We start from the raw sequence: 27,932 nt of genomic DNA, 5'->3' as shown, positions 1-27,932 counted from the left end.
AGCTGCCAAATTACTAGCCAATACAGTGGCGTTACTAGTCTCCATCCGAGGCTCCACTGATAGACATCTCCGTCGCGATTGAAAGCTGGGCACACGACAGCTCGATTGTGAACCTTCAGCTTTCAATCCCACAGCCAACCCCACATGCGAAGAGAAGCACATACCTTCTCCGGACAATTCCCATTCTTCTTGTCTCAATCGCCCGGTCAAAGTCAACATTGAGATCCATAATCTCCGATTATCAAGAGCTTGTGGCCATGGATTCGGCTATCGCTGCTCACCAATTGCTCCAATATCTTCGCTTTGGATATCCTCCAATTCTGCTAGTGATTCTCTTTGTCTTCTTTTTGGTCCATTCATCACAGGTAGCCAAAAATAATGCCGGTCAGAGTACTGAAGTGCAGTATGGCCCCGGTGGGAAACCACTGCCCAGGCGAACCCGAATAATGATGGCAGTAGCCAAGGACTTGCCCGCGGAGCTCGCGCTAAATAAATCCAAAGCTTGGTTTGTTTGGTTGAGTCTTTTGGTGTTGGCAACATATGTTGGAGAGGCAGCTGTTCACATGACCCACGCCATGGTCTCAAAGTCGGAGCAGTGGTGGTGTGGTCAAGCAGTGGTGGTGAGCAACGTCTGCTTTCAAATCTGAAATCAAAGCTAACAAATACAAAAAACAGGTCTTTGTTGTTGGATCTTTCTTCGCTCATGCCGTCATCTTCATCTCTTTAATCGATACGAACCCCGCACCATCAATCGCACAATTCATCCCATGGATATCAGCCATCCCGTTCGAGGTAGCAATTCTCTCGACTTCAGTCTCAATATATGCTCATACCCATCATGAACCTACAATCCAAGATCCATTCGGTGGAAGATTGCGCACAAAAATCACATTCTGGGAGGCATTGGAGGTTTCCGCAGGCTCTGTGCGGGTTATTGTTCTCACACTATTGGTCGCATCCTACATTTTCAAGTCTGCTCGCAAACATCGCGCCTTCAAGGAGGCTGAAGATGCCGATCCCGGAGAGACAACCAGCCTGCTAGATTCAAGAGGCAATGCCAACTCGGATGACAGTGATGGCTTGACCGATGGCCAGCAGACCCCTCAAGTAGAAGCCTGGGTCCGGCCTTTGACGACCCCTTCCACCAACTGGATGGAGTATCTGAGTGGCTATTCTCTATTCTTTCCATATCTATGGCCTTACAAATCCCTCCGCTTGCAAGTTGTTGTCGTCATCTGCTTTGGTATATTAATTGTGCAGCGAGCGGTCAATATCCTAGTCCCATATCAAGTGGGAGTGATCGCAGACTCATTGTCCACCAGTGACGGAACTCTGCAGGTGCCTTGGTTGCCCATTTGTTTGTATATCATTTACCGTTGGCTTCAAGGCAGCCAAGGTTTCCTTGAGTCGGTTCGTTCCAACCTGTGGATTTCAGTGAGTCAATATGCATACATGGAGCTGTCAACCGCGGCATTTGAGCATGTTCATAATCTAGGGTTGGACTTTCACCTAGGTAAAAAGATGGGCGAGGTTCTTTCTGCTCTTACCAAAGGCAGCTCAATTAACACTTTCCTTGAGCAAGTGACCTTCCAAGTGTTGCCTATGTTCATTGATTTGGCCATCGCCATCGGATACTTCCTAGTCGTATTTGACGTGTACTACGCGTTGGCTGTCGCTATCATGACGTTCTTCTACCTCTATTCGACTGTCAAAATTGCCTCTTGGAGAGCCAATATGAGACGCCAAATGGTGAACGCTTCTAGGCAGGAAGACGCTGTCAAGTGAGTTTCCTTTCCCGTTCTCGTCTCCGTTTATCCTGTTAGACCTTACTAACCTTTATATAGGAATGATTCGCTTGTGTCCTACGAAACCGTCAAATACTTCAACGCCGAGGAATATGAGTTCAATCGCTATCGAGGGGCAGTCTCGGACTACCTGCGGGCGGAATGGCATTCCCTCTTCGCGCAGAATCTGATGAATATTTTCCAGAATGTCATCTTTATGCTTGGCCTTTTAATCACCTGTTTTATTTGCGCCTACCAGGTTGCTCGCGGTCAACGTGCAGTTGGCCAGTTCGTGACCCTCCTTACCTATATGGCCCAACTTCAAGCTCCCTTGAATATCTTTGGAACCTTCTACCGATACATTCAATCTGCCTTGATTAATGCAGAGCGTCTACTGGAGCTGTTCCGCGTCCAGCCATCGGTGGTGGATGAACCATCTGCAACGCCGCTAGCTGTCTGTCACGGCCGAATTACATTTGACGATATCCAATTCTCATATGATTCACGACGACCTGCTCTCAACGGGTTGACTTTTGATTGCAAGCCAGGTACGACTACTGCTCTGGTGGGAGAATCAGGTGGTGGAAAATCGACAATCTTCCGCTTGCTCTACAGATTCTACAATCCGACCGGCGGAAGCCTTTCGATTGATGGACACGACACCCAAACCTTGACAATTGACTCTGTGCGGAGACACATTGGCATTGTCCCACAAGACACAGTTTTATTCAATGAAACACTCATGTACAATCTCAAATACGCCAACCAAAATGCCACCGACGAGGAAGTTTATGAGGCCTGCCGCGCAGCCAGTGTACATGACAAGATCATGGCCTTCCCCGATGGCTACGAAACCAAAGTGGGAGACCGTGGCTTGCGACTAAGCGGTGGCGAGAAACAGCGCGTTGCCATTGCCCGTACCATTATCAAGAAACCTCAGATTATCTTGCTTGACGAGGCAACGGCTGCATTGGATTCTGAGACGGAGCAGAACATCCAAGAAGCACTAGCTATCTTGTCGCGTGGACGCACTGTGCTAGTCATTGCACATCGGCTGAGCACGATCACCACAGCTGATAACATTGTTGTATTACATGAAGGTCGGGTCGCAGAGAGTGGAACCCATGAACAGTTACTGGCTTCTCACGGTCGATATACAAGTATGTGGCAGAAGCAGATTCGTGCACAGACCGAATCAGTGGGCTTGGGAGCCTTGTCAGGCAATATATAGATTTGTATATTTGGAAATTATTTGGGGGACCATGCATATAAAGTTGCCTTGCGTGTGGATTTATTGGGTATTGCTAGGAAAATGTCACATAAAGCTCATTCAATGCTTATTTCCATTGCTTAATCAATTTCTGTACTCGGGAACGACCCTTCCAACGTAAAATCTGCTGAATCTAAAGCCGACCAGACCCGAGTAAGAATCAAGATCTAGGAAATCAATGAAATCCATGGAGTACTGCGGAGTACTGCGGAGCTGAATTGTGCATATACTATGGCCAATGAGCTCAAAGCCCTAAAAATGGCCTGTGGGTAGCTACGGAGTACTCCGTACTCGTACATATGCAGGGGTGTATGTATTATGTTTAGGCATCACATAATAATACTCTTCGATTGCGTCTTTTCTTTTTGGAATTTCAGCTTATATCTATCGTAATGTGATAGCTCTATAAATCACTTAGCGTCGATCAATGCAGGATGCACCCCAAGTATATGTGCGGTATATCATGCATCCGATGAGGTCCAAGCTTGGTCTTACATGGTCTCAGCCAGCCCATTACCTGTATTACGCGATCAGCACAGTTTGCCGATCTTTCCTCCAGGGCTGTAACTATGTAGATCTGTATTATCTCGATTTCTTTACTACACGCCAGCCTTGAAGTGGGTTTATGGGCTATATTTTCAGGCAAAATTACAGAGTACTCTTGAGTAATTAAATATCATAGTTCGGAAATTATTCTACTCTCTTCAACGCAGCATTTGACCCTCATTGACCTTTCTCCCCCTATGAACACATTATTTTCCGGAAATGGGGCGCATTCTTTGGCTTGATAGCCTCCGGGGCATTGCATCAGCGTTGGTAGTGATACACCATTCAAAAAGCCTGGAGCCCAAGAGCATCGTTGGATTCTTGACCAGGTCCTATTGGGACGAACCGGCTGAAGAGAACCGTCGCCTTGTCCAACTCCCGCCCTTCCGACTTCTCTTCAATGGCCCATCAATGGTGGCTCTATTCATGGTTATATCGGGGTATGCGATCTCCCTTCCGCTTCTCCGATGCCGGGAGGACATTGAAGCAAGTAATTCGAGGTTCTTTCGTCGATTATGCTCTGCTGCAACTCGCCGGATTTTTCGAATCTATCTGCCCTCCGCTGCCATACTATTTCTCAGCCAACTTTTATACTTTTGCAACTTGTTCCAGTGGACATTTCCTGATGACTGGCTAGGCGGGCTAAAGCCCGTGACAGCGCCATGGGCCCATATCCAATATGTGCTTTCAAGAATAGTACACTTGCTGGATATCAGCAATCATCAAGTTGATATCAATTTTGATCACAACCGACCAGATATGAGAACTATAAACTACCAACTGTGGACAATGCCAATTGAGTTTCGAGGGTCGTGTGTTGTCTACCTGTTACTCTTGACATTTTCATTTTGGAGACCTCAGCCTCGATATCTTGCACTGGCAGGTGTGGCAATATATTGGTTCTATATGGGACATTGGGATCTCTTTGCGTTCGTTGCCGGAATTCTTCTCGCAGAAAGACATGTTGCAGCAGAGTCAGAACCAGACGGAGAGATTGCTTTATCATGCTCATCTTCATCTCTCGAGATTCAAAAGCCCATGAGCAATGCCTGGAACAAATTGGCAGAGAACATTTACCTCCAACAGCTTCGAACATCAGTGTCTTTCATTCTAGGGTTGTATTTCCTTTGTATGTGTGGCGCTGACCGGTTAACACCGGAATACCGATGGCTGGGCGTGGCTCGATCTCCCGAGTGGGATAATACTGAGATGATGCCCCGATGTTGGAGGAGCGTTGGAGCTGTTTTGACAATATATGCAATCAGCAAATCTACGCTGCTTCAAAGGCCGCTTAACTCACGGCTGCTGCAATATTTGGGGGAAATCTCATTCCCGCTCTATCTAGTTCACCCGACAGTCTATTTCGTTCTCAAATGCCCAGTTCGAGACCTTCTGTGGTGGGCAGTTACCAGAACGCCTTATCCTGGCACTATTGAGGCAAGCAAGCATGCGATGCCGATTTATATAGCTTGGATTGGAACTATGCTCGTGTTAGGTGTTGTTATGGTGGTGGCATCTGAACTTTGGAATCGTTTCATTGATATGAAGTGCCTCGGGCTTGCAAGAAGATTCGAAAAATGGATTTCGTGTTAGTTTTGAGAGGACACTTGAAGATAATGAAGATATGCGATAAGTAGCATTCGACGCAACCCTCTCAGTACTCTATGGCGAACAATTTTACTAGGAAGTAATACATAGTAGACACAACAACTTTTATGATTTCATCCCTATGTTGCCCCCCATAACCGAATATTGAAATAACCCCAGCAAAAAAAATAAAAAAATTCACAGACGCCGTTATGCAAGAACCCAAAGGAATCAGATCATCCCAAGTTTCATGAATTGAATATACATCGTAAATCCTTCGATTACTCCTTCGGAGTGGCATCAACCTTGGCCTCGTCCTGCTCGTAACCCTCGGTCTTCATGTCGGTGAGACCGAGATCATCTTCTTCTTCGGCAGAGCGGGTGTATTCCTCGGTAGTGATCTGGTGGTCGATAGCTGGGCTGCAAAGATCTTGGACGTAGGAGGAGGCCATCGGGTCTTGCAGCGTGATAGCGAACTTGAGTTCGCCGCTGATAGCCTGGTCGAGACGACTGAAGAACCTTTGCCACTTATCCTTGTCGGAAGATACCATGCTGTCGCCTCCAGAGTGTGTGGAGTCGTCAACATCGAAAATGGCACCCTTCAGCTGATCCCTGATCTCAACTAGCAATCCTTCAACTGTAGTGAAACGCCCACCGAGTGTTCCTGGCTGAACATCCAGGTCAAGTTCGGGACTGAAAAGTCCTGCTGTGTCACTCTTGAGAATATCACGCGAGAGATCAACCTCGTTATTCACCTGGAGGGTGATGCGCTTGCCCTTCTCGGGTACCTCGCCACCGGTCTTAATTGCAGAAGATTTGTAGCCGCAGTGTCCACAGTTCGTGCCAAACAGCAGAACTTCCTTGAAGTAAGGAATGTTGACTTTCTTAATGTTCACCTCGGCTTGCTTAGTGCAACCGGGACACTCAGCAGGAATGCTGTATACCTGGCCATCAACGATATCGAGGTCTTCTGGGTCGCCAGCATCAACCTGGGATGTCTCCTCTTGCTTGACAGCGTCTGCGTCTGCGGAAATTCCCAACTCTTCGTTCTGTTCGTGGGTACGCGGGTATTCACGGCGTGTGTACTTGTTGCCACGGTCAGCGCTGTTAGGCGCAATCCATGAGTTTCCAGTAAGATCATCGAGGGAGATGGTGAAGGGGAAAGCAGCGTCGTCACGTTTCATGATCTTCTCGAGACTATCGATGATAGGCACAAGGGAAGCGTAAAGTTCAGGAGCTTGCTCCTTACGGAGATCTTGCTCTCCTGCCAAACTTTCATGGATGAGTTGAACCACTAGAAATAAAGAGGTTAGAATCTTGGAATTGATCTCTATTGCAACGGGCTTCACGTACTGCCTTCCACATTAGTCAGCTGGCCGGTTCCCTTGGGAACTTCAATCTCGTTGCCGAGCTTAGTAGTAAGTTTGAAGCCTGAAACATCACTGCGGATGACTTGGCGCTAAAAGATCCAGTTAGCTTGAGCGGGAGAAGATGGATGATAGCTAGATATAGATACCTGAAGATCCTCCTCATTCTCGACCCTTAAAGCGTAAACTGTTCCACGCTCCTGAATCTGGCCGGCAGATTTGATCGAGTTGTTCTTGAAGTAGCAGTGTTCACATTCGAAGCTCTCCAGGATGATGTCTCTGAAGTAAGGGACTCGGAGCAAAAGCAAGCGCGTAACACTGATTGAAGTGATTAAAGGTTAGCAATGTGCAAAACATAAGGACTGAGTTATAGAAACGAACCCTTGCTCATGGCAGTTCATGCAAAGCGATTCTATTGACATCGCACCTGTGTCCTCATCACGCTCGACAAGATCACCGGGCTTTTGGAACTGGGACTCAAACTGCGCCTCAAGCGCATCGTTGTCGGCTTGATTGACCATTGTATAGGAGTGAGGGATAGATTGACAATCTGTAGAAAATGGGAGATATGTGAAATCTGATAATATGTAAATATTTCTGTAAAGAGGGGGATCCGGAGGAAGATGTAGAGCAAATTCTTATCGCAAAAAAATTATCGGAGCCACGGGAACCTTCCTTACTGTTCTGCGCGGGGCAGGTGGGCTGAGGGGCGCTGACAAAGGGGATGAGGTAATCTGGTTCTGCCGATATGTATGCGGGTCACCGCCCAACCCTCAAGGCGGTGAGGCTGATGACTTTATCTCATGACGTTTACTCTAGGGCTACAAGGGATGTAGACTTGTAGGTCTTCTTGTACAACATGCATTGTATTGCGCATGAATAGATGACAATTTTAGCCCATGGCCTCAAGTTTCCTTCCTTGAGCTTCCCGCTATGTCCATCAATGACTGGAATCTGCAAATGTAGGTAGTTAGCGTAGTCTTGGAATAAAGAGTTTGGGAGGACTTATAAAAAAAAAAGTGGCCGTTTCCACCACCAAGGTAGTAGAAACGGCTGTCCACCAGATATCGCCTGGCCAAAACATTCTGCTCCCATGTAAAGAGCCATAATTGACACAACGTCCAATTCCCTATGATAATACAATAGTTCCTTAGCAGTACAGAGATCGCCAGATTTCCCATTCGTCGCTTTTCAGTTCACTCCAATCCGACAGTTAGAGCGAGCCTCGGCCGGGAACGCATAGCAGCAGATGAGAATCGTAGACAAGCCAAAGCTTTGATCCTCACTCGAGAGAGGTCCCACGATACCCACTGCGTAGCGCATACACGTGAGAACCGACTAAGGACATCACCTTTATGTCGATCGGAAATGGGCTGATAAGTCAAAGCGTTCGAATGTAGAAACCATACGTTTCTCCGACCAGAACAACTGCGATCAATCGAGAGCAAGAGGGAGAGCATCAATTGCAGGCGCAACAGGAGTTGAGGAATGTCTGGGAGCAAACGACAACCGATGAACGTAGTCCACGAACCCACGAAGCCCCACACAGCCCTCACAAAGACAAGGTAGACTTCGAACTTAGCCGAGACACAGTACACTCAACCGAATCTACTCAACGACGACCCCTCTCCGCAATTTCAGTCAACTTGCCGTTGTTTCACCGATACAGTCACATGAGCATGAAGCCGAGTCTCCCGTGTGTGGTGCAGAACCCTTTGGGACAGGTTTTTGTTTCTTCCCCCGGTTGACCCGAGGATCTTCCAGGAGGGCATTTTATGAAGCGGACAAAGAACATCCGGAAAAACCGCTTCCTTCTTCCCGAGGGAAGGCACAATGATGGAAGTCATTGTTGAGGTCGCCGTCCATCAATCTATTCGCAAACTGCTTTGAGAAGAGATGGTTAACACGGTCGGTCAGGATCTTCTGATGAAGTCGCATCGGTGGCGGGTGCCGTGATACGAGGTACCTAGCCGCCTGTAAGGCGTAGGAATAACAGAACCCGAGAAGGTGGAATGCAGGGGCAAGATCCCCAGGGATCTTGGAATAGGAAACATGTGCAGGAGCAGACAATTCATGATAGCAGAATTGAGGAGAGAACACAGGCAAATAAGTCCGGAAAACACAAAATAACTTGGGGAGATTTGTTTCCATCCGGAACGAGACAACAGTTCGTAATCTTTGATGTGCCTATTGAGATCAACATCAAAGAGTCATAGGCAGCATAATCAAGAGCCTCGCGACAAATTCAACTATAAAAATGCCTGGGCAATTTTCAGGGAGAGGAATATTGATTCTGGCGAGTGGACCCTTGGATATGCTGACACTATGACTGTATGTAAGAATACAGTTGTGTTCTAGGCACCAAATCTCTGAACCAAGCAATTTTATGCCCTAGGGTATTCGAGACTCAAATGTCGTATTCAATTGCCATCTGGTCGCGCTGTCGTGGTTGCTCCTAAAGGTGACATCTGATACCGAAGTACCCGACATGTTTCACCTGCATTCTCTTCTCATTGAACTGATACCCGAGGCATAGGTGACCATCCGGTTGTGACCCACATGCAGCGTCCAGCATTGGAAAACCGACGCGCTCTCCATTTGGATAACGCATAGTAAACCGTCTTTTATGCCCGAAGGCTCTGGCAAAGTCGAATATCTTTCACTTAATCGGACCATCACAGTCTTTTTCAGCTAATCGTATTATTCGGCATGCGCGATCCGTGAAACTGTGTCCATAAGGACAATGCGGCGAGAAAGGTTTAGGGTTAGACTCCAATATGTTCTGCGCCGAAACGATACGAGCCACCGAAGGCGAAACATATGTGACGGTTCACCATTGAAGGCAGCAGACAGAAATGAAGATCTAGAAGGGTTGATCTGTACATGTGTGCCTCGGAAGGCAAGAGACCCAAGTGGCTCCACGCTCAGGAAACGGTACTGGTGGAACTCCGGCACGTCTGAACAGAAATTGGGTCCAATAAGTGTCGTGAAAATAAGCAAGGTTAGGGGTAGCTGAGGAACTGGCCACGGCGGTTCAAATTGTCTGGTAAAAGGGTGTGGAATGAGCAGTGGATAGAGTAGACGGAGTTGGTGACAACAACAACATCCTGAGATCTTGGCTTGACGCGACTAGATCAATGCGGGCAGGCGCGACGGGGCACGAGAGTGACGCGATTACCACGTGACCCCCACAGGATCTCCTGTCCGCTGTCTGTGATTATATAATCAACTACGAACGCCAAGACTGCAATTGTTCTGATCACAGTGATTCATTTTTTGAGAACTAGACAATGCCGATGAGGCAAATACCTTCATTAGCATGAGTTTGAGATGAAAGTATCTCACAACTGTTTATGATGGGAGATCCACAGCAAATGCGTCAAGTGTTTGGCATTGCTAAGAACTTTCTAACCCCAGTTCTCGATCGAGGTATGCATATTCAAGATGTCTATCTACATTGAGATCTCTGGCGCTGACTGCCTTCCAGAGGAAATACAGAAGACCCAAGGTAAATCTTTACTTCAGATCCTCAGTCAGTCTTCGGGACATGACGAGGGTGTTGGTGATGATGCCGCAAGACCAATTGTGATCAATGAAGCTTTGGATATCTTGACCAGTGTCCACAAGTCCTTTGTTTCACCTGGGGACCAATATGGGTCCCTTCAATCGTGTGAGGAGGTTGAAGACTCACTGTCAGAAGATGCCAAGCGCCGTCGGATGCTACATGCATTACTAGACCTGATTTCCTTGGAGGGAATATATCCTTCACTATCATCTGGCGTTGGGATCCCCCTGCAGCAGCGGGTAATCTCAGTGTTGCCAGCTGGTGTTATTGCAAAGCAGGCTCAAACATTTACTAGCAGTGTGCCGCACAATGAGCCCCTTTTGCGCCGCATAATCGATGTTCTAGTCGACATTCTCTTCGACCCGAGACCAAGCCTGCAGACGATCATTCGTGGTCGTATATTGAGCGACATAATCAGTGGCACGTCTGATCTGGCTTTCAATCCAAATACTACGGAATCGTCCAACCGGAACGCATATCGGAAAAAGCTAGCAAAGATAATTAATGAGTACGCTCCCTTTCTCTTAGCTATTTCTAGGTAATACTAACGGCCTCAGTACCCCAACCACCGTCTTGCTACCTACACTGTCTGCATTCCTCCAGTCGGATACTGCACCATGGTTCAAGTCAACCATCTCCGGCCAGATATCGCAAGTTCCGCTACGACCCGGCGGAGTGGTGCAAACCATCATGTTCATTGCATCGCAGTTTTCCCCATCACTAGGTCAGGAGGCTCAGGACCAATCAAATGGCCCTCGTTTAACTGTCCAGGCTATCATGCAAATCTCACGACTCCTTTCTTCTGTGCCATCTGATATTGACCCAACTGTCTATTTTGAAACAATTGCCCCGCAATTGCTCGCATTAATAGACGGCGACGATCCAGATCTGAGGAAAACTGCATCATACGTCATCGGTAACGGAATTTTGGGGAAACGTGCTTATGGTGCTCCTGGTACTGTTGGCCACTCCATCTTTGTGGAGCCGATATTCAATGCACTTGCCGCGAATCTCGATGATAAATCGAGGCGATGGATCAGTCGGTTCACCGATATCGAAGGCTCTATGCCACCCATCACGGAAGCAGATCCCGCATCCAATATCTTGGTGGGTGGTGTCACGGTGGATCTAGCTCTCAACAGGCTCAGGTGTCTCACATTGCAACATCCAAACCCAGGCCTCGTGAAACGAATCGTGTATCCGATTCTTCTTCCCCTGTGGGGCTTAGTCTGTTTCTCCCAAGAGGAAGATCTCACCTCATTCCATGAAAGGGTCTTGCCCCTGCTTCAGACGTATTTTGGTATCTCTGTTGGGGTCCAACCCCTGAAAAAGCTGATCGATAATCTTCTTTGGGATGGGGGAGTGACGTGGACATATAAGAAAGATGCCGACGCTGGAATTGCGTTGCAGAAGCGGAATGAGAAAAAGAACGAGCATTCAAATCTCATGCGACTGATCGATTCCCTTCAAGCTCGAGCAGAACTTTTCGTCAGCCTCATTGGCTCAGATCCTAGTAGTGAAGAGCGGACAGGCGATATCTTCCTCTATGTCAGTCAGAACTGGCTAGTGCAGCCCCAGGCTTCTCCACTTCCTCGCAACACACTGAATGGAGGTCCCGTTGGCGAAAGTGACAACATAATCCAGAAACTTGTTAGCGCCAAGGTTGCAGAGAAGCTGCTTGAGAACTTCAAAGAAGCACTGACTCGACGCCCGCTTCGAGTTTTAGAGCTCATCAAGCAAGTCATTGATGGGGAACTACATAGACTTAGCGCCCAACAAACAGCGGTGCGAAGCAAATTAAAAAGTACGGTGTCCCTGTCATCTTTAGCTAATATCGTGGAAACGGAGAGCAAAGATGGGGAGCAATTAGACAACGACTCCTTCGAGTCCGTCTCAACAGCCTTCAGTTTGATGTCTACACTCCTTGCATCCGCCGATTTCTCCCCCACTGCTGAAATTATGCCCCTCCTTGAATCTCTTAAAAAGGACATCGATCAACTCATTCCCTTGCTCCCTTCTACCCTCTCTAAGCCAGCAACAACCTCGTCTATGCTGCTAGAGATTCACCTCGCCGGTGCAGACGAAACCACAGTCAAGGCAGTACCAGCTCATGTTCAGGACCTTGACACGCATCGTCAAGCACTTGCGAATCTCAACTCAGATTTACCACCCGTGCAGGCCGAGGGTCTATCGCTGATCTCGAAACTGATCATGAGCTCCTCGCCCGTTCTTGATGTAGGGTCAACCCTCACCCTTCTGCTCTCACTCATCACCGACACATCTAAAGCCGGTGCCAATGAGGAGTACACATATCTTGGTGCGATCAAGCTAGTTGGTACTCTAGCCTCACGTCATCCACGCACCGTGATCAAAACCTTGGTTGAGGAGTACGCAGACAGAAGCGAACGACGGTCATTAGACGAAAGACTTAGGATTGGTGAATCTCTTCTTCGAACGGTGCAGGAATTGGGAGACGCATTGACCGGCGAGACGGCCAAAATTCTTGGTGAGACCATCATTGCCGTCGCCGGACGGCGTGGCAACAAGCAACAAGCACAACAAGCCCGTAGGAAGCAGCTTGCCAAGGAGAAGCGGGAACAGGAACGCGCTCAGCGCAAGGAAAAAGAACCAGCCATGCCTGAAGGCTGGTCTATTTCATCTGGAGTAGCCAAAGCTGCCTCCGAACTCGACCTCACAGAGCTCCATTCGGACGACGAATCTCCAGAGCAATCAGCTTACGCCACAAACGTCGTCGCTGCGTGGGCTGCCGGTGCATCTGCAGACGATGCCCCTGATGACCTTCGCGTCCGCGCATCGGCCATTTCCATTCTTGGATCAGCCATTCACGTCAACATCCTCGGTCTTGGCCCCGTCATTCTTTCCTCCGCTGTCGAACTCGCGCTTGCTACCCTAACTCTCGAGAGGGAACCGGAGAGTGCCATCCTCCGCCGAGCGAGTATCATCTTGATCTTAGACATTCTCAAAGCTCTCGAGGCAGCGCGGGAGACGCGCCGAAATCAGGATATCGGGTTCGGCTTTTCGCTTCTAGATGATTCGTCTTCTACTTTTACAGCCCCGTACGGTTCCAGCATACAGGGGCAGTCGACCATTGGCAATATCCCTGCTATGCTACGCACACTTCGGTTCGTCGAGGGTTCCGAGGAGGACGGGCTCGCTCGTGGAAATCTGCGCGCTTTAATCGAGAGTTTGGAGGCTTGGTCAGAGAAGACTTTGATGTGGGGCATTGGTGCCCAGGATGATCAGGATGCCTTCAGTCCACAATTTGGACTGAGAGATAGGATCGCCGGTCTGCAGGTTGATCCCATGGCAGGGGAAATCACTGGACGTCCGCGCATCGAGGAGATTGAATGAAGCCAAGTGTACAGATACAATACTACCAATAACCACTATTTTCTACTCAATATTCAGAGTCAATAAAATATCGAATAATAGTCAGTAGTACTAGAGCCAGTTACCAACTAAAAAGAACTATGATCTTGTCTTTCTCTCAGATGTCCCTCATATATCCAACTGGGGACTTGCAGATATCAACAGCCAATCACCTATCTGATCCGCCTGTTGGACTAGCATCATTGGTCTAGTGGTAGAATTCGTCGTTGCCATCGACGAGGCCCGTGTTCGATTCACGGATGATGCACTACTTTTTTGCTTTTCATTTCCATTGAACTTCACTATTGATGCTATTGATGTTGAACTGAAATGTTTTTTTTTAAATAAATGCTGCCTTTAATTTGGTTATGGTTCCACCTGCAGCTTACAGGGCCACAAGGACTCAGGTGAAGCTGAGAGTGGGAGGTTGGTTATAACTGATCTAGCTAATAGACTTTTATATCACCATGTCAATGAAGATTGTTAACCAGAAAAAAGTGACAGAATAGGTGGAATTAAGGAAAACACCATACAAAATCGGTCCTATGTAGCTAGTAGAACGGCTATCCACAAGCCGAGTGAAGATGTATTCTATCAAGTCACTAACATGCAGAAATTCAAGTCAATAACAAGGAATCTCTGAACTAAACGTAAACTCATCTCTACAGTATGTAGTGCCCGCTGCGCGGATTCATAATTTCGTGTACATACATGCGCAGAGTAAAACAAAAGAAAAAGATATTGGAAAAAAATATTTTCTCACTTAAAAATCCTCACGATATCTCATTGGTATCTCATTCGTATCCTATTCCGTATTTCATTCGACGCTGCCAACCCACTAAAACGAACGGAAATGTGGTCCGTACGTGTGGGAAAGCCAAGGACTGATCAAATTACCAGGCAATATCAGTAGTGCTCTGGGCTGGGGGTCCTGAGCTACCACGCCCAGCACGACCACTGTATGCACCGCGCCCAGGACCACGTCCGCCACGGGCCCCGCGACCACGTCCACCACGTCCACCACGGTTTCCCTGGAAGTGTCGGGGGGCTTCAACGCGTGGGCCTGCTGCCATACGAGCCTGGCGTTCTTCTTCGCTCATGTCAAACTTATTCTCAATGCCGATCAGCTTGCAGAAGGCAGAAGTCTGCGGGTTGGTGTATTCCTTTGGCTGCTCCTGGGTGTTGATGGAAACACCAGGGTCATAGATGGGGGCAGTCAAAACGAAGTCAGTCGGGACGTCCAGCAAACCAGCCTTCACAATATTCTCTTCAACCCACTCTTCCTCTTCAATGATACGCTGTTGGTAGAATTCATATCCCTTGTGAGGAGGGACAGGAACATTGGGCGGTCCACCAAACTCGAGCTCATCAGCAAATGCACGAAGAATCGCCAGCCACTCCTTATCATACTGAAGTCGTAGGGGCGACTCAATTGCAGCACCGCCTTGCTCGGAGATTGGCTCAATCTCCAGCAGTTCAACAAAGTCATCATGGTTATGGGGCTTGTCCAAGGTCAGGAACTGGGTTGCAAGGTTCTGAATCTTCTCGGGGGCCGGGAGGTATGGAGCAGGCCGGTTTGACACAGGCTTTGAGAGAGACGACTGCCCAAGGCTGGCTGGGAGTTCGGTTTCCACGGCACAAACTCGATCGTCCACACCATCGTTCCACCAGGTATCCGGAGTGCGGTCATCACTCCAATTCAGAGAGATATCAGCTTTCGGCAGGGCCTTCTCAGCTGGAGGGGATTTCACGCTGGGGGCGCTGCTGGGGCTCGTGGAAATGCTGATCTTGTCCATATTGTCAGCGACCTCATCGGTCATCTTGACATCCGTGGTCGTCTTAGTAAGCTTAGTAGTCCTGACACTTTCGGTTGTTTCAACGAACGAAGACCCCTGCTGGGTAAGCACCTCCTCCAGAGGGATATCCACAGCGCTATTTCCCTCGCTGACTTTGTCGTGGTCTTTGATTTGCTCATCGTCGACCGGGGCAGACTCGATCTTTTCTCCGTCGGCGCCACGTATGCATGTCTGAACAGGGCCGCCGCCAATCTTGGATGTCTCATGAAAGGTAATGTTCCGTGGAACTTGTGGCTGTCTCGCCCTGATCATCTGCATAAACATCTCTTGGTCGTGTCTCTCCTTCTCAGCCCGCCGGGCAGTAGCTCCGAATGCATTCCAAGCTTTGATCCGAGTATGTTCGTCCCCAATGGCAGTGCCGAGCAATTGATGACCAGCGAGGGTGCTGGTGTTGAGGTTGCTGCGTGAAACCGGAGAGTCCTTCTTCGCATCGACAACGTCGACAGGAGGACTGCGGGGACTCAAAGGATTGGACTTCGCACGGGGTGGATTATGGGGAACCTTTGCAGTGAAGCGAACATGCAGATGAGCTGAAAGCCAATAGGCGGGACGAAGATGATTCAGAGCCTCACGTGCAGCCACACTTCCAAGCTTTCCTGAATCGGAATCAGCTTTGAAGCCTGACTTCTTGCGAAACAGGGTGCCATAGTCCCCAAGCTTCTCCACCCCCTTGGGCCAATCATGAGACAGTCCGATGTCGACTTGAGTGCGGACCTGAAGCAACTTGCGCACATCCAGCTCTCGGATATGATAAATTGAGGAAACATCATCTCGGTTGTAAGGCAGTCGCTCATAGTGGGCCTTGCGGTAGTCATAGCCCTTCCAGATGCCGGACATTCCGGAGATTCGGAGAGGTCCCAAGCGCATGATGTTGGCGGCGCCCATGAAGAAGATTTTGGGGGCCACCCAACCGCCGTAATAAAGCTCGGAAAGGTGATTGCTTGCCTCATGGTTGCCTCCGATGAACAGTGTCAGATAGGGCGCAGTACGAGCACCACTGTAGTATTCATGAAAGTCGCCGATTTGCTTGAACTTGTCGGGGACTGAAAGACAAGTCGCATCATTGGCATTACGTAGAGCCTAGTTTAGTCAGTCAACATTGAGCTCAGGTGAAATCGTACATGGCAAGGAACCGACCTGGAAATCTCCGCCGATGATGACAATATCAACAGAACCCCAGCCTTTCTCAGTGGCCTTGCGATCCACAGTCTCATAAATGTCGTTGAGGCTGCCATGGCCCTATATAAAATGATTAGCGGCTGCCTGTGAAGTGGGGATGTCACATGAAGTAGATTTGCATGCAATATTACTTACGCAGCCTTCCACAGCAATGCGCACAGGTGCCATAGTGGACGAATCACTGAGCTTGTAGATTTTGATAAAACAGAAAAACAGAAAAGCTTCAGAACGAGGCTGTCAGAAGAACGAAGTTGAAATCAAACCCCTGCTGCAAAGCTACTGAGAGCTGCAGAAGAGAAAGCAAGAGACAAAAAGCAAGAGAAGGGTAGAGGATGAAGATGGAAAGGGGAGAGGGTAGAGAGTAGAAAGAGATGTAGATGGGAAGAAGCGGCGGGTGGAGCTTGGGGCTTTTAAGCTCCCGCGCGGCAAATCTCTGAATAGCAAACGGCGCGCTCATTGTCTTCCGTTTGTCCCTATTGTTCTCCGTTTGTCCCCATTGTCCATTGAGCTCACGATCATTGCGGTTGCTCAATAGAAATCTTTTTTCCCTCAATAGGCAAGGTCTCACAATGTCTCACATTGATCATTCCTTCCTCATTCAGGCTATCTCGGCTCTTCCCCTCGGTTCGTCGACATCAGCTCATCTGCAGGCGGTGCACACCCGGCTCCTCCACGAGGAATCTAAGTCGTTGAATATCAAGCAAAAAAGAGACCACTGTGGAGCGTGCGGTAGCATTAGAAAGCCTCAGTGGAGTAAAGTTACTAAGATCAAGCCGAAAAAAAGCAAGCCTTTAAGCTCTGGATCGGCTTCTACGGGTGCCACAGTATACAAGTGTTTACGCTGCTATCAGCGGACAGTACTACCTCAAAGGAGTTCAAGGAATCCTGCCTCGAAACCTTCTTCTAGAGCAGCTACGGTCACATCTACTCGAGGGCTAACTCCTGTAGGGGCTGACGTGAAAGGTTCGCAGGCCTCAACAGATCTCAAGGCAGTTGACAACCAGAGCAGCAAAAAGAGAGCTAAGGCAAGAAAGCAAGGTGGTCTTCAAGCTCTGTTAGCCTCCAAACAACGTGCTCAGCCCTCACTCGATCTGCTCGACTTTTTGCAGTAGAGGTTGCGCACGTGAGTTTATCCCTAAATCGGGACTAGCGCGGGGCAGCTAGCTTGCCTGCGACTCCAGGCCCGTGACGGTGACCCCAATACCACATCTCCAGCGCGTGTGTCCGCAGAGCCAACCGCGATTTTCCTTTTATTATTTCACTAAAATACCTCTCTTGCGGTTCCATCATTGCCACAATGTCATCCTGCTCAGACGACGACGAACATGATCCCCAAGCGGATGAGCTCCGCGAGACCGCCTTGGTCACGCTCGAAGCGTTGATCAGCTCCTGCAACCAACAGATGCAACCATACCTAACAAACACCACTCGATCGGCTCTTCGATTTTTGAAATATGACCCAAACGTCGCTGAAGTGGAGGATGATGAGGAGATGGGAGGAACACAGGACGATGGGAGTGAGGACGATGACACAGAGGAGCCTGACCTAGAAGACGATGAATTTGAAGACTTCGAAGAAGAAGGCGGCTACAGTGATATCGATGACATGAGCTGGAAGGTACGCCGATGTGCTGCCAAGCTTCTCTACACCGTCATCTCTACCTACGGACTTGGTCGCGCTTCGGACTCCTCGGCCCTGTTTCAACAGATTGCCCCAGCTCTAATCTCCCAAATTAGCAGGGAAAGAGAAGAGAGTGTGAAACTTGAGGTGGTGTCGACATTGACGGCGCTCGTTCGGAAAACCGGCGAGGGCTCCATGATCATCACATCCAATGACTTCCTGGAGGCCGTGGGTGGCTCGAAGAATTCTCGCAAGCGCAGACGCCAAGATAGTGATGCGTCAATGATTGACTTTGAGCCGAGCGCTGGAACCTCGTCAGCGATGGATTCCCCTGCTGTCCCATCGTCCCCCAAGTCGGGTTCTCAAGCTGATCTGGCCCGCTCCGTACCTTTAATTGTACAGAACCTTGTCAAAGTTTGGAAGCAGGCTTCGATTCCTCTCAAGCAAGCTGCGATTATTCTCCTCAAAAGCCTTTCGTTAGTTCGCTATGGTGGTCTTGCAGACCATCTCCAACAAATTGAAGACCTCATTGCCGATGCGCTCAAGACCTCCTCTGTCTCAGGAAGCACTGCGGCGCATACTGGGGCTGCTGTCAGTGCAGGTACCCTCCAAATCGAAACATTGGGTCTCATTGCAGTGATCGCCGAGACCCATTTGTCCGACTCGCTATTGCCATTCCTGATTGCCCTGGTGCCCGGTGTGGTCGGAGCCGTCAACGACCGCAATTACAAAGTTAGTAGTGAGGCCTTAGGCGCCGTGGAGCAAATTGTGAAAGCAATCACACCCCCGCGTGTGTCCGCCAATCCTTCCGATGTCACTCTTCAGCTGCAAAAGCTCTATGATGTTGTTCACTCTCGAATCACCGACACAAGCGCTGATCTGGAAGTCCGGCAACGGGCAATTCATGTGTTCGGTGTTATCCTCGCACGCACATCAGGAGAGCGGGGTGTAGAATTCCTTTCATCCGAGAAAAGGGCTAATGGTTTAGCTGTTCTAGTCGACAGGATGAAGAACGAGACAACTCGTTTGTCCGCTGTTCGTGCGGTGGATGATGTTGTTGTTCTCGCCAACCGCAAGCAGGATGTTTCTAGTGACTGGGTTAACAATGTAGCCCTTGAGCTAGGTTCAAACTTACGCAAATCCGATCGTGCGTTGAGAGGCGCGTGTTTGGAAACTCTCCGCAGTCTTTCCATGAACTCCAATCTCAGATCTCACCTCACTCCTGAGACGATCACAGCACTCCAGAATGATGCTCTGCCTCTTCTCTCTGCAGCAGATTTCCACACTCTTACGCCCACGTTGATCATTATCGCCAAACTTGTCCCTGGCAATGCAAAACTAATAGTCAACAGCGGTTTGATCTCTTCTATCTGCTCAATCGTGACTAAACCACTCGTCGGAACTGTTCTCAAAGCATTGTTGCTGCTGGTCAAAGTCATTGGTGACGAAGGTGCGGGTGCTAGTTTGATGCAGAATCTCCTCCGTGACGTGGGAATTACAGGGGACTCATCAGTGGTTGGAAGAGCCGTTGGCACCCTTCTGGTCCACAGCGGACCGAATCTCGGAGTCACAATGGAAGATTTCTCCACAGAACTCAAGACTGCACGGGATGATAGCCGAAAATGCCTTGCTCTTGCTATCCTCGGCGAAATCGGCCTGCGGATGGGCCCAGAGTGCTCCTTGACCCCGAATCTCTTCATTCCCCATTTCGAATCCCAGTCAGATAACGTGCGCTTGGCTGCCGCCACTGCCCTCGGCAATGCCGCTGCAGGTAGCGTCAAAGCTTATCTCTCAGTCATTCTGAATGGGTTGGAAAAATCAAATCCTCAAAGCTATTTGCTCCTCCATTCGGTGCGAGAATTACTTCAGCATCCCGAGGTCGTACGCCCGGATCTTGCTCCATCTGCTCACAAATTGTGGCACGCACTCCTTGTCGTCTCTGAAGAGGAAGACAATCGGGCTGTCGGGGCTGAATGTGTGGGCCGCTTGGCACTTCTTGACCCCGTTTCTTACATTCCCCATTTCCAAGTAAGTCGTGTTCATTCTTCTACGTTTGCAATACTAACTTCATGCCCACAGGAGTACCTGGCCAATGCTGACCCGGCTGTACGTGGTGTGGTGATTTCCGCATTCCGCTATACGCTTGCTGATTCAAGTGATGCTTACAACGATGTCCTGCGACCGTTGATGGTGCCCCTTTTAACCAACATGCTCGGTGACAATGATTTGGGCAACCACCGACTTGCGCTGACCACCCTTAACTCTGCAATCCACAACAAGATGGATCTTCTACTCCCTCACCTCGACGAGCTGCTGCCAGCTGTTCTTGGTGACACCAAAATTAAGCCAGAACTCATTCGCGAGGTGCAGATGGGTCCATTCAAACACAAAGTGGATGATGGGCTGGACTTGCGAAAGGTCAATATCTCCTATTATTCCTCGTCTGATAGATCCCTACTGACTGAAACTTCATTCACAGAGTGCCTACGAAACCCTCTACGCTTCCCTCGACACCTCGTTCTCACGTACACACATGGTTGAACTCTTTGACCGCATCGTCGCCGGTATTGATGACGAACAAGACATCCGTGCAATCAGCAATCTCATGACATCCAAAATGATCAAGATCGCACCGGAGGATACCGAGCGACGTCTAGATGCTTTGTCAGAGCACTATACCTCTGTGCTTTCCTTCAAGCCAAAGGAGAACGCCGTCAAACAAGAGTTGGAGAAGGCCCAGGAGGCATCTCTCGGTATTCTGAAGATTACTAGAGAATTGAGCAAGGCGTTCCCCGGTGCGGAGGCATCAGGCGATCTTCACAAGTGGAAGACATACATGGAATGGGTTCGGCGGACCTTTTCCTCGCAGCTGACGACTTTGGAAATGGAGGCCTGAACTTGATACAGCGGAACTCAAATCCTGGACAGCTGCAATGGTTTTGTACGATGAAAAGCGTAACGGTGGACCATGTATCGCAATTAAGCTAGCTTACGACATATTCCAATGAAATAAATGATCATATTATCGCTAAACTTGCGGTCTTAGCTTTGTAAACATACCCGGAGAGCACGCCTTGGCTAGCAAATAACAGCAGGACCCTTCTCTAGTGCTGTCAACCTAGATTTATCCCGAGTGTGTATACCGCAGCTTTTTTCTTTTTGCCACGGTATCTATCTTGAATCCGAGGTTATAGAGCATTCATTGAGAGCATCTTCAAAGTATCTGTATTTAGTTCATTTCATATAAATCCTCCCGTCATAATGTCCCAGTTAGTTGCTAAGAAAATAGCTGCTACCACTTCTGTTACGCCTCTTCCTCCTTGATCTGAGTCGTCTCGGGCGTAATCTCTCCAGGAAAAGGCTTGCGCGCCCATACACGTCGTCTATAAACAAGGATCAGCATGTCAAGCCCCCCAATATCACATCACAGGGTCAGACTAAACTCACGCTCTCTGATAAAGATGATATCTTGGATTCTTAATCTCCGAACGAACCTTGGCCAAATAAACAGTAACTTCATCCTTCGACCAAGGAGACGGCGAACCGAAATGGGTAAGCAACCACATACACCAACCCTCCATACCCGACAGCCAATGCTGGAAATTAACAACGCCTGCCTCTTTATATTTCTTATCACGAGCCCATGGGCCAATCGGCCATCTGTATACCTGCTCGTGCAAATCCACAAACCCAGCTTTTTCCATCGCGCCGCGCATGGTATCAATAGTTTCCAGCGGGCGTCCGGCGCGCGCACCGCAAGCGTTCATATTTGGACCCCATTCTCGCAGGATACTGTTTGCTGGCAGGCTGCCGTCGTCACATTCGATGCAGGGACTGCTCTCGAGTTGTTCGATCCAGCCTCCTGGTCGTAGATTTCTACGAGAGACCTGGTGTCAATTCAAATGGTTGCAGATATGGGTAGGAGTTGGGACAAGTGGGTGATTTACTCAAAAGCGCTTTTGTAGACGTGGTCCCATCCCGCGGAATCAAATGAGCCGATCATAACCCGCATGTGAATTAGGTCAAGGGGCTCTTTCCAAGTCCATTCTTCTAGGATATCGTCGATTTCGAGAATACAGTTGGGCGGCACCCATGTAACGGGGGGTGGGAAGAGATCTACTCCTCGGATGGTTGCTAGATGATGTTAATTTACCATCTTGTAGATATTCAGGGGGATAGGCACTCACCAGATGGGAGCATATCGGCAACATCACTAGAAAGATTTTATGTTAGTATAGGTCCTATATGTTATGGACAAGGAAGGGCTCGTTTTGACGTACATAGCCCAGTCGCCTTTACCCGTTCCAATGTCGAGAATATGCTTAGCATTTTTCCCAATAGGTGCTCTAAAAAGCGGATTCTCTCGTTCCGATTCTAAAACGAGAGCGAGCAAATGGCTGAGAGTGTTAGAGGTATGATTGACATATAGAAAGATTGGTAGTACGTACGCAGCTTCGTAGGACTCGAATGCCTGCTCATCGGAAGGAAGCCTAGTAGGAATCTATAATCAGTTGGCAGCTTCTTTAGGAGATGCTATGACATGCATACAGATATTCTTTGTTGCTCAGCGTTTGATACCTACGGATAAGAAGTAAGCAAAGGCCTGAGCTAAGTGCGCCAAGTGCGCGGAATGTACGATGAAACCATACCGTCTGCCATTTTCCATCAGGCCATGATAGATTGAGGAACCGATAGACGTTGTCTCCCTATGTAGTACCGTGTTAGAGATCAATAACATGAAAGAGCGGTGGAAATTCGAGTACTCACGACTGCCAATCGTCGCCATAATTTGCTGGCATATAGATATCCGTATCCTATAGCTTGTTAGAATAGCGGGGAGAATGGCTGGTGGATAAACACACCACCGCAATTCGGGGTGATCTCGCCATGGTTCGATATTTGGGATTTTGGAATGACAGGAAAGAGGATAAAGCGAACTGGTTAAGGGGGTGTTGACATGTCCATGGGTACTAATGTTGAACGGTTTTCACCGGCTTGTCCCGCAATCCTGTAGGAGGTTGGAGAATTTGGATTGGGCGATGAGGCACGAGTGCGGTATGGTTCTCCACGGTTGGAGCCCGAAGGGGTTTGGTGCGGTATTAGCCACGCTGTGTGGAGGTTACCGTCGACGATCATTGGGTTGATGTTGACAGGGATGGGTCAAGGCTCCATGTGCGCCACGCTTCTCTATCCTTGTTTTATCCATACTCCGCCTCAATAATAAAAGGAAGAATACAAATTACGGAGTACAATGCAAATTTACCCTTAGAATTGCGGCTTACCAAGGGCGAATAGAAAAGGATGAATTCACTGTGATTGTAGTGCAACAGTCCCAGATAATGGTATACATATTGTCTCATATATCTCCGAAATGAGCACAGTAAAGCGGCCACGGAGTTTCTTTTCAAGAGAGCATAATAATTATAGATAAGAATGCGCACTATGCAGGTTGACAGTTAAACCTGGGGAAATGTACAACTATATGCCGCGCATGAGATCCAGCAGGGAACGGACGGTTTCACTGAGCTACCAGAAAAGGAAACTTGCAAGTGTGCCCGAAATTTCTAAACTATCTCGGGCTCTATTACGAAGTTAAGGACCAGAAATATAAGCGAGAGAGTTGTATCAGAAAAGGATACGAGACTCCCAACCTATCTGGCAAACATATTTTCCGGGCGAGCTGCAGTCCGGAACATATGCGGAATAGTAAATGTGATAGATCACAATTTGATATCTCAACAACCATTTTATTTATTTCACTGTGACCCAGTAACTCTTCATAGGACTTTTCAACGGTTTGTAGCAATTTTGAGGCAATTGAAAAGCTGCATTGATATGGTATTGAAACTTCCATGGCTGTGATAGAAATATATATCTTAACCAAGAAGTCATGAAATATCCCAAGTTCTTTTGATAGTATAGAGATATATATATATGTATACCCAACCGTTAAGATATCAGATATTGCATGTAATTCATTGCATTTTACTACGTGTTCTGAACTGCACAGCTTGCCCAGGGAATACGCTACCTTATGATTCTGTATACATAGGGCTTTTGTATTAACTTCCAATGCCATATTCTAGACACTTGCGTGTGCTAAAAAGATACTCCGAAGCAGGATAGAACCATCATCATTATATGCACAATTCAGAGACAAAATAAGGAGAATTTGCCTCACCCAAAGAAACCCTAGTGGCATTAGTTTTTCGGAAGAAGAGTACAATGCGTTTTTCCCAGCTTCAGACTACGGATTCAACACAAAAGTTTTCCACTTCAATCAAAATGTAGAGTAAAATTAATGAAATTGTAGTATGTATTGAATTTGCAAGTCCATCTGTAGAATTCCAAGCTTTTTCTGTCTAATATCAAGATACGCCGCCGAAAAATAACATCAATGAACAGACATAATTATACGTTTGCTATGGTTATGCGTCTGAGCTCTTTATTCCCTTTGACATCTTTGTGTCTTTGTAATCTTCATTTCAGCCATGATACCGAAGAATTACAAGCTACTTTGCGCTGAGTTCCCCTTCCATAGACTCAGTCCCATCCAACAACATCGCACATATTTCATAATGCATTGTCAATCTTCTGTCTCTTCTCGGTTCTTTGTGCCTTCTGGCTCACTGTATTCAATGTTCCCTCTCCAGAGGTCCATCAAGCAACTTGTTCAGGTCAGAAATACATAAATATATAACTGCCTCGACCCAAGGATGGAGCCACCCCGACATTGACCATATTGCTCATTTTGATTCTTGCAACCACGCTTTCTCGCAGAAAACACTAAGCTACCAGCACATTTCTAATAGTCTCCAAAGGAGATGTTGTGGGGACCACCATTCTAAGCATGTCTCTTAGGCTTTGTTATATAATACAGTATGTTGCCCCAGGAGTAAGTTGTGACATGGGGCTGGTTCTAATCACGGGCAAAGCCACACCATTAATATTAGCTACTGTTCGTACTCCTGTTTACCTTAAACATGTGGATTGCAATCACAGTGGGCCTCATGTTGTAATCATATATTGTCGCGATCAATGAATGAAAAATATGTTTCTTCTTTATTTGACTGCCCGTCGAACAATATTTTCCACAACCTGAGAATCACATATCTCTAATGCCATAGACCGAAACAGCTTTGAATTATCCGCAGTACACCCCCTCAAATGGAAAATCATCAATGCCGTCAAATAACTGCCTCATCTCACTAGCATCTCCCATCATCATCCAGAGATCCCAAAGACACCGTGTCCAACATCTCATCCACCCCGGAAAGGTGTCATACTGATCTGTTTCCGGAAATGCTTCAAGAACCTTTACACATCGTAGCTCATCATCGGAATGGTATGGGCTCTCATTTCCAAGGGCCTCTGCTGATGTACCTTTCAGCGTTTGCAGAGATTCTTCATCAATAATCATGCACATTCGCCATTTGGTCCAGCGGTCACGCATGCCTTGAGATTCCACCCACGCTTCAAAATGAGCGCGAATTGCCTCGAGAGACGCCCCATTGAATTCCGCGGGATCTTGCACAATAGTCGACCGGTATTTGGCGCAAATTTCGTTGGGTTTATTTGTAGGATCTTCTTTGTGGTCTAGGAGGAATGATCTCTTAATACAGGCTTCAATGTACCTGATAGCGACTGGGAATAGAGTTTCCGATTCAGCAGAGTAGGTAGTGCGATAGATGACATATCCCCAGTCTGGGTAAGTGCCAAGGCTATTTTGGAGCTCGTCCATGTTGAACTGATGTTCGCGTGAAATTTGAGGGGAGTGGAGAAGAGAGGAGGGAAAGTATGAGTGTCCAAACATGTGCTGCCAAGCCAACATTTGAAACCCCAACCGAGTTTACCAAGACAATCTTTGAGCTTGCCTAAGCCTCTGCAAAGCCCACAAGGCCCCCATCAAAGCCCATTTTGCTGCATAAATATCATCTTGGCATACATAAAGTAGCTGATTAATGACTGTATTTTACGCATTTTCCAACCTGTATACTCAGTAGTATTCAAATGTTTAATTATCATGGTAAAAAGTAGGAATTATATGAATATAACACTAATTCTAGTATCTTATTCATCAAATCAAATCATTTGAATCATTTCTTTCTATAAATTTACTTGTAAATTTGTAAAGGAAGAAGAAGATGAAGAAGAGGAAGAATATGATGATTCACGTATAGCTTTATATACAGCCTGGATAGTAATCTCAATACCCAAAAAAACCAGCAAAAAATGTATTAATTATGCAGTTGCGATGGATTGGCATGTTTGTATTGTTTGATAAATAATGGGGGCCCAGTATGGGCCTAAATGGGCCCTATGGGCTCGAGATATAAGCCCATAACCCATCGATGGGCCCTAAGGATGGGCCCAAAGCCCAACCCATTAGTGGGCTGGGTTGGGCTGGGCTTTGGGCTTTGTGGGCTTTGCAGAGGCCTAGGAGGGAGTTGGAGCGGTTTCGTGCGGAGCGAAGCAAATGTGCGCTTTGTCACGCGACTTGTAAATCGTAAGCCAATCATGGAGACATGTAGATTTCGTTCAAGTGTGGTGTAGCGCTGAGAACAAATTGGCACCTAGGAGCTAGAGATGAGCCTTGGAAGCTACCGATGTGGGCCTTGGCGGGACGATCCGGTGCTCCACTCTGATCGGAAGGAGCTCCTAAGGTTACCTAGATACCTGTAGGTAGAATACCGATTCCAGTTCAATGTTCATAACCTGGGAAGTAAGCAAAGGAAGATTTAGACTTCTTTCTTGAAGTATGCGGCTGAAAGAAGGGGAAAAGCTTGAATTTGGAAACCCATCTACCTAGGTAGTTATATGAGGCTGTATTACTAAGCTTTGTTTTGATCTGACCTCCAGGGCTGGCTGAGAAAGGCTTGGATAGTCGCAGTTTCCTATTTGTTTGCGCAGTTTGCATATTTGTCTTGTTTGATTATTCGACATTCGAGAAGACACAGATCGTGACTGTGACTTCAAGTCCACAACTACGTTATGGAGGAAAATTGTTAGCGTTTCTATTATTAGACAATTATGCAATTACCACCGCGTCGTTTACCTCTTTATAACGCTCTGAACTCAGGGTATGGTCTGATAGGTGAGTCATAAATTCAAGGAATAAGAGTGGGGTATACAGTTTAGGGGTCAAATGATTCAGAAGGTGATTTACCAGGTACTTCATGTAAATTGGTCCAGATCCCACGCGATTTAGGACATTATTTAGTCCTAGAAAATGAAAGTTCCTCTTGGGATTCTCGAGCTTATCCTCCAGAAAGCGGCGGAGTGTCTGTCCTACGAGGATATTGTACGATTCAGACTGGTCAACAGTGGGTTCTCATCCAAGCTGCATCTCGTTTCCACACTAAATTTGTCTGGGCCTCTTCGAGAAAGCGCTATGGCCAGCGAGTGCACATCTACAGAATCAAAAGTCTCTCTTCACATCATGGGACACATTCCCTCACAAGCGAAAATACACTGGTACTTGATTGAAGAGCACGACACCCGGCTATGTCATTTCTCGTATTTGATCCAGAACATTCTTGAAGTGCTTCGTGCTGCGCGCATGAGCATTTGAAAGCAACATATCATCATCGACAAGATGATTGATGCTATTATTCATAGTGCCAAAGATCCCGAGGTTCTATATGGACATCCTGTGCGCGAGGCGTCACAGGATTACTTCTCCGTCGGGGTTAGGATTCCTCGGAACGGACTCTCGGCGCAGCACTCATTGTTAGCACAATCTACCGAGGGAATCATGTGGAGCTGCA

The 27,932-nt window shown here is 47.8% G+C and overlaps 8 protein-coding genes across 8 annotated transcripts; 4 read left to right on the top strand and 4 right to left on the bottom strand.

Annotated features, from left to right (window-relative positions):
• Window positions 1-257: 257 nt before the first annotated feature.
• N7479_004950 (uncharacterized protein) lies at window positions 258-3,015 on the top strand (the record flags this gene model as incomplete). Its single annotated transcript, XM_057252647.1, has 3 exons — window positions 258-620; window positions 676-1,781; window positions 1,845-3,015. 3 exons carry the CDS (start codon window positions 258-260, stop codon window positions 3,013-3,015), a joined length of 2,640 nt encoding a protein of 879 aa, XP_057111972.1.
• A 2,453-nt stretch (window positions 3,016-5,468) lies between these two features.
• Window positions 5,469-7,075, bottom strand: zpr1 (zinc finger-containing protein ZPR1; the record flags this gene model as incomplete). Its single annotated transcript, XM_057252646.1, has 4 exons — window positions 5,469-6,481; window positions 6,541-6,646; window positions 6,704-6,872; window positions 6,936-7,075. 4 exons carry the CDS (start codon window positions 7,073-7,075, stop codon window positions 5,469-5,471), a joined length of 1,428 nt encoding a protein of 475 aa, XP_057111971.1.
• Window positions 7,076-9,907: 2,832 nt separating this feature from the next.
• On the top strand, window positions 9,908-13,491 carry N7479_004948 (RTP1/Tango6 family protein; the record flags this gene model as incomplete). Its single annotated transcript, XM_057252645.1, has 3 exons — window positions 9,908-9,983; window positions 10,042-10,627; window positions 10,677-13,491. 3 exons carry the CDS (start codon window positions 9,908-9,910, stop codon window positions 13,489-13,491), a joined length of 3,477 nt encoding a protein of 1,158 aa, XP_057111970.1.
• A 147-nt stretch (window positions 13,492-13,638) lies between these two features.
• N7479_004947 (RNA lariat debranching enzyme) lies at window positions 13,639-16,712 on the bottom strand (the record flags this gene model as incomplete). Its single annotated transcript, XM_057252644.1, has 4 exons — window positions 13,639-13,834; window positions 14,407-16,445; window positions 16,503-16,604; window positions 16,680-16,712. The coding sequence occupies 4 exons, from the start codon at window positions 16,710-16,712 to the stop codon at window positions 13,639-13,641; spliced, it is 2,370 nt and encodes a 789-aa protein (XP_057111969.1).
• Window positions 16,713-17,841: 1,129 nt separating this feature from the next.
• canA (putative cullin binding protein CanA) lies at window positions 17,842-21,061 on the top strand (the record flags this gene model as incomplete). Its single annotated transcript, XM_057252643.1, has 3 exons — window positions 17,842-20,193; window positions 20,245-20,583; window positions 20,645-21,061. The coding sequence occupies 3 exons, from the start codon at window positions 17,842-17,844 to the stop codon at window positions 21,059-21,061; spliced, it is 3,108 nt and encodes a 1,035-aa protein (XP_057111968.1).
• Window positions 21,062-21,469: 408 nt separating this feature from the next.
• Window positions 21,470-23,054, bottom strand: N7479_004945 (class I SAM-dependent methyltransferase; the record flags this gene model as incomplete). Its single annotated transcript, XM_057252642.1, has 9 exons — window positions 21,470-21,548; window positions 21,613-22,041; window positions 22,113-22,299; window positions 22,353-22,378; window positions 22,446-22,562; window positions 22,614-22,666; window positions 22,748-22,871; window positions 22,933-22,979; window positions 23,028-23,054. 9 exons carry the CDS (start codon window positions 23,052-23,054, stop codon window positions 21,470-21,472), a joined length of 1,089 nt encoding a protein of 362 aa, XP_057111967.1.
• Window positions 23,055-25,309: 2,255 nt separating this feature from the next.
• N7479_004944 (uncharacterized protein) lies at window positions 25,310-25,906 on the bottom strand (the record flags this gene model as incomplete). The annotated part of the gene is made up of 1 exon (XM_057252641.1): window positions 25,310-25,906. The coding sequence occupies one exon, from the start codon at window positions 25,904-25,906 to the stop codon at window positions 25,310-25,312; it is 597 nt and encodes a 198-aa protein (XP_057111966.1).
• A 1,488-nt stretch (window positions 25,907-27,394) lies between these two features.
• On the top strand, window positions 27,395-27,736 carry N7479_004943 (uncharacterized protein; the record flags this gene model as incomplete). The annotated part of the gene is made up of 1 exon (XM_057252640.1): window positions 27,395-27,736. One exon carries the CDS (start codon window positions 27,395-27,397, stop codon window positions 27,734-27,736), a length of 342 nt encoding a protein of 113 aa, XP_057111965.1.
• Window positions 27,737-27,932: the final 196 nt, after the last annotated feature.

This window comes from Penicillium vulpinum, assembly GCF_028829585.1.
Source record: "Penicillium vulpinum strain IBT 29486 chromosome Unknown utg000002l_segment0_segment0, whole genome shotgun sequence".
NCBI lineage: Eukaryota > Fungi > Ascomycota > Eurotiomycetes > Eurotiales > Aspergillaceae > Penicillium > Penicillium vulpinum.
Note: the sequence above shows the minus strand (reverse complement) of the source record. Positions and strands in the feature narration are given on the sequence as shown.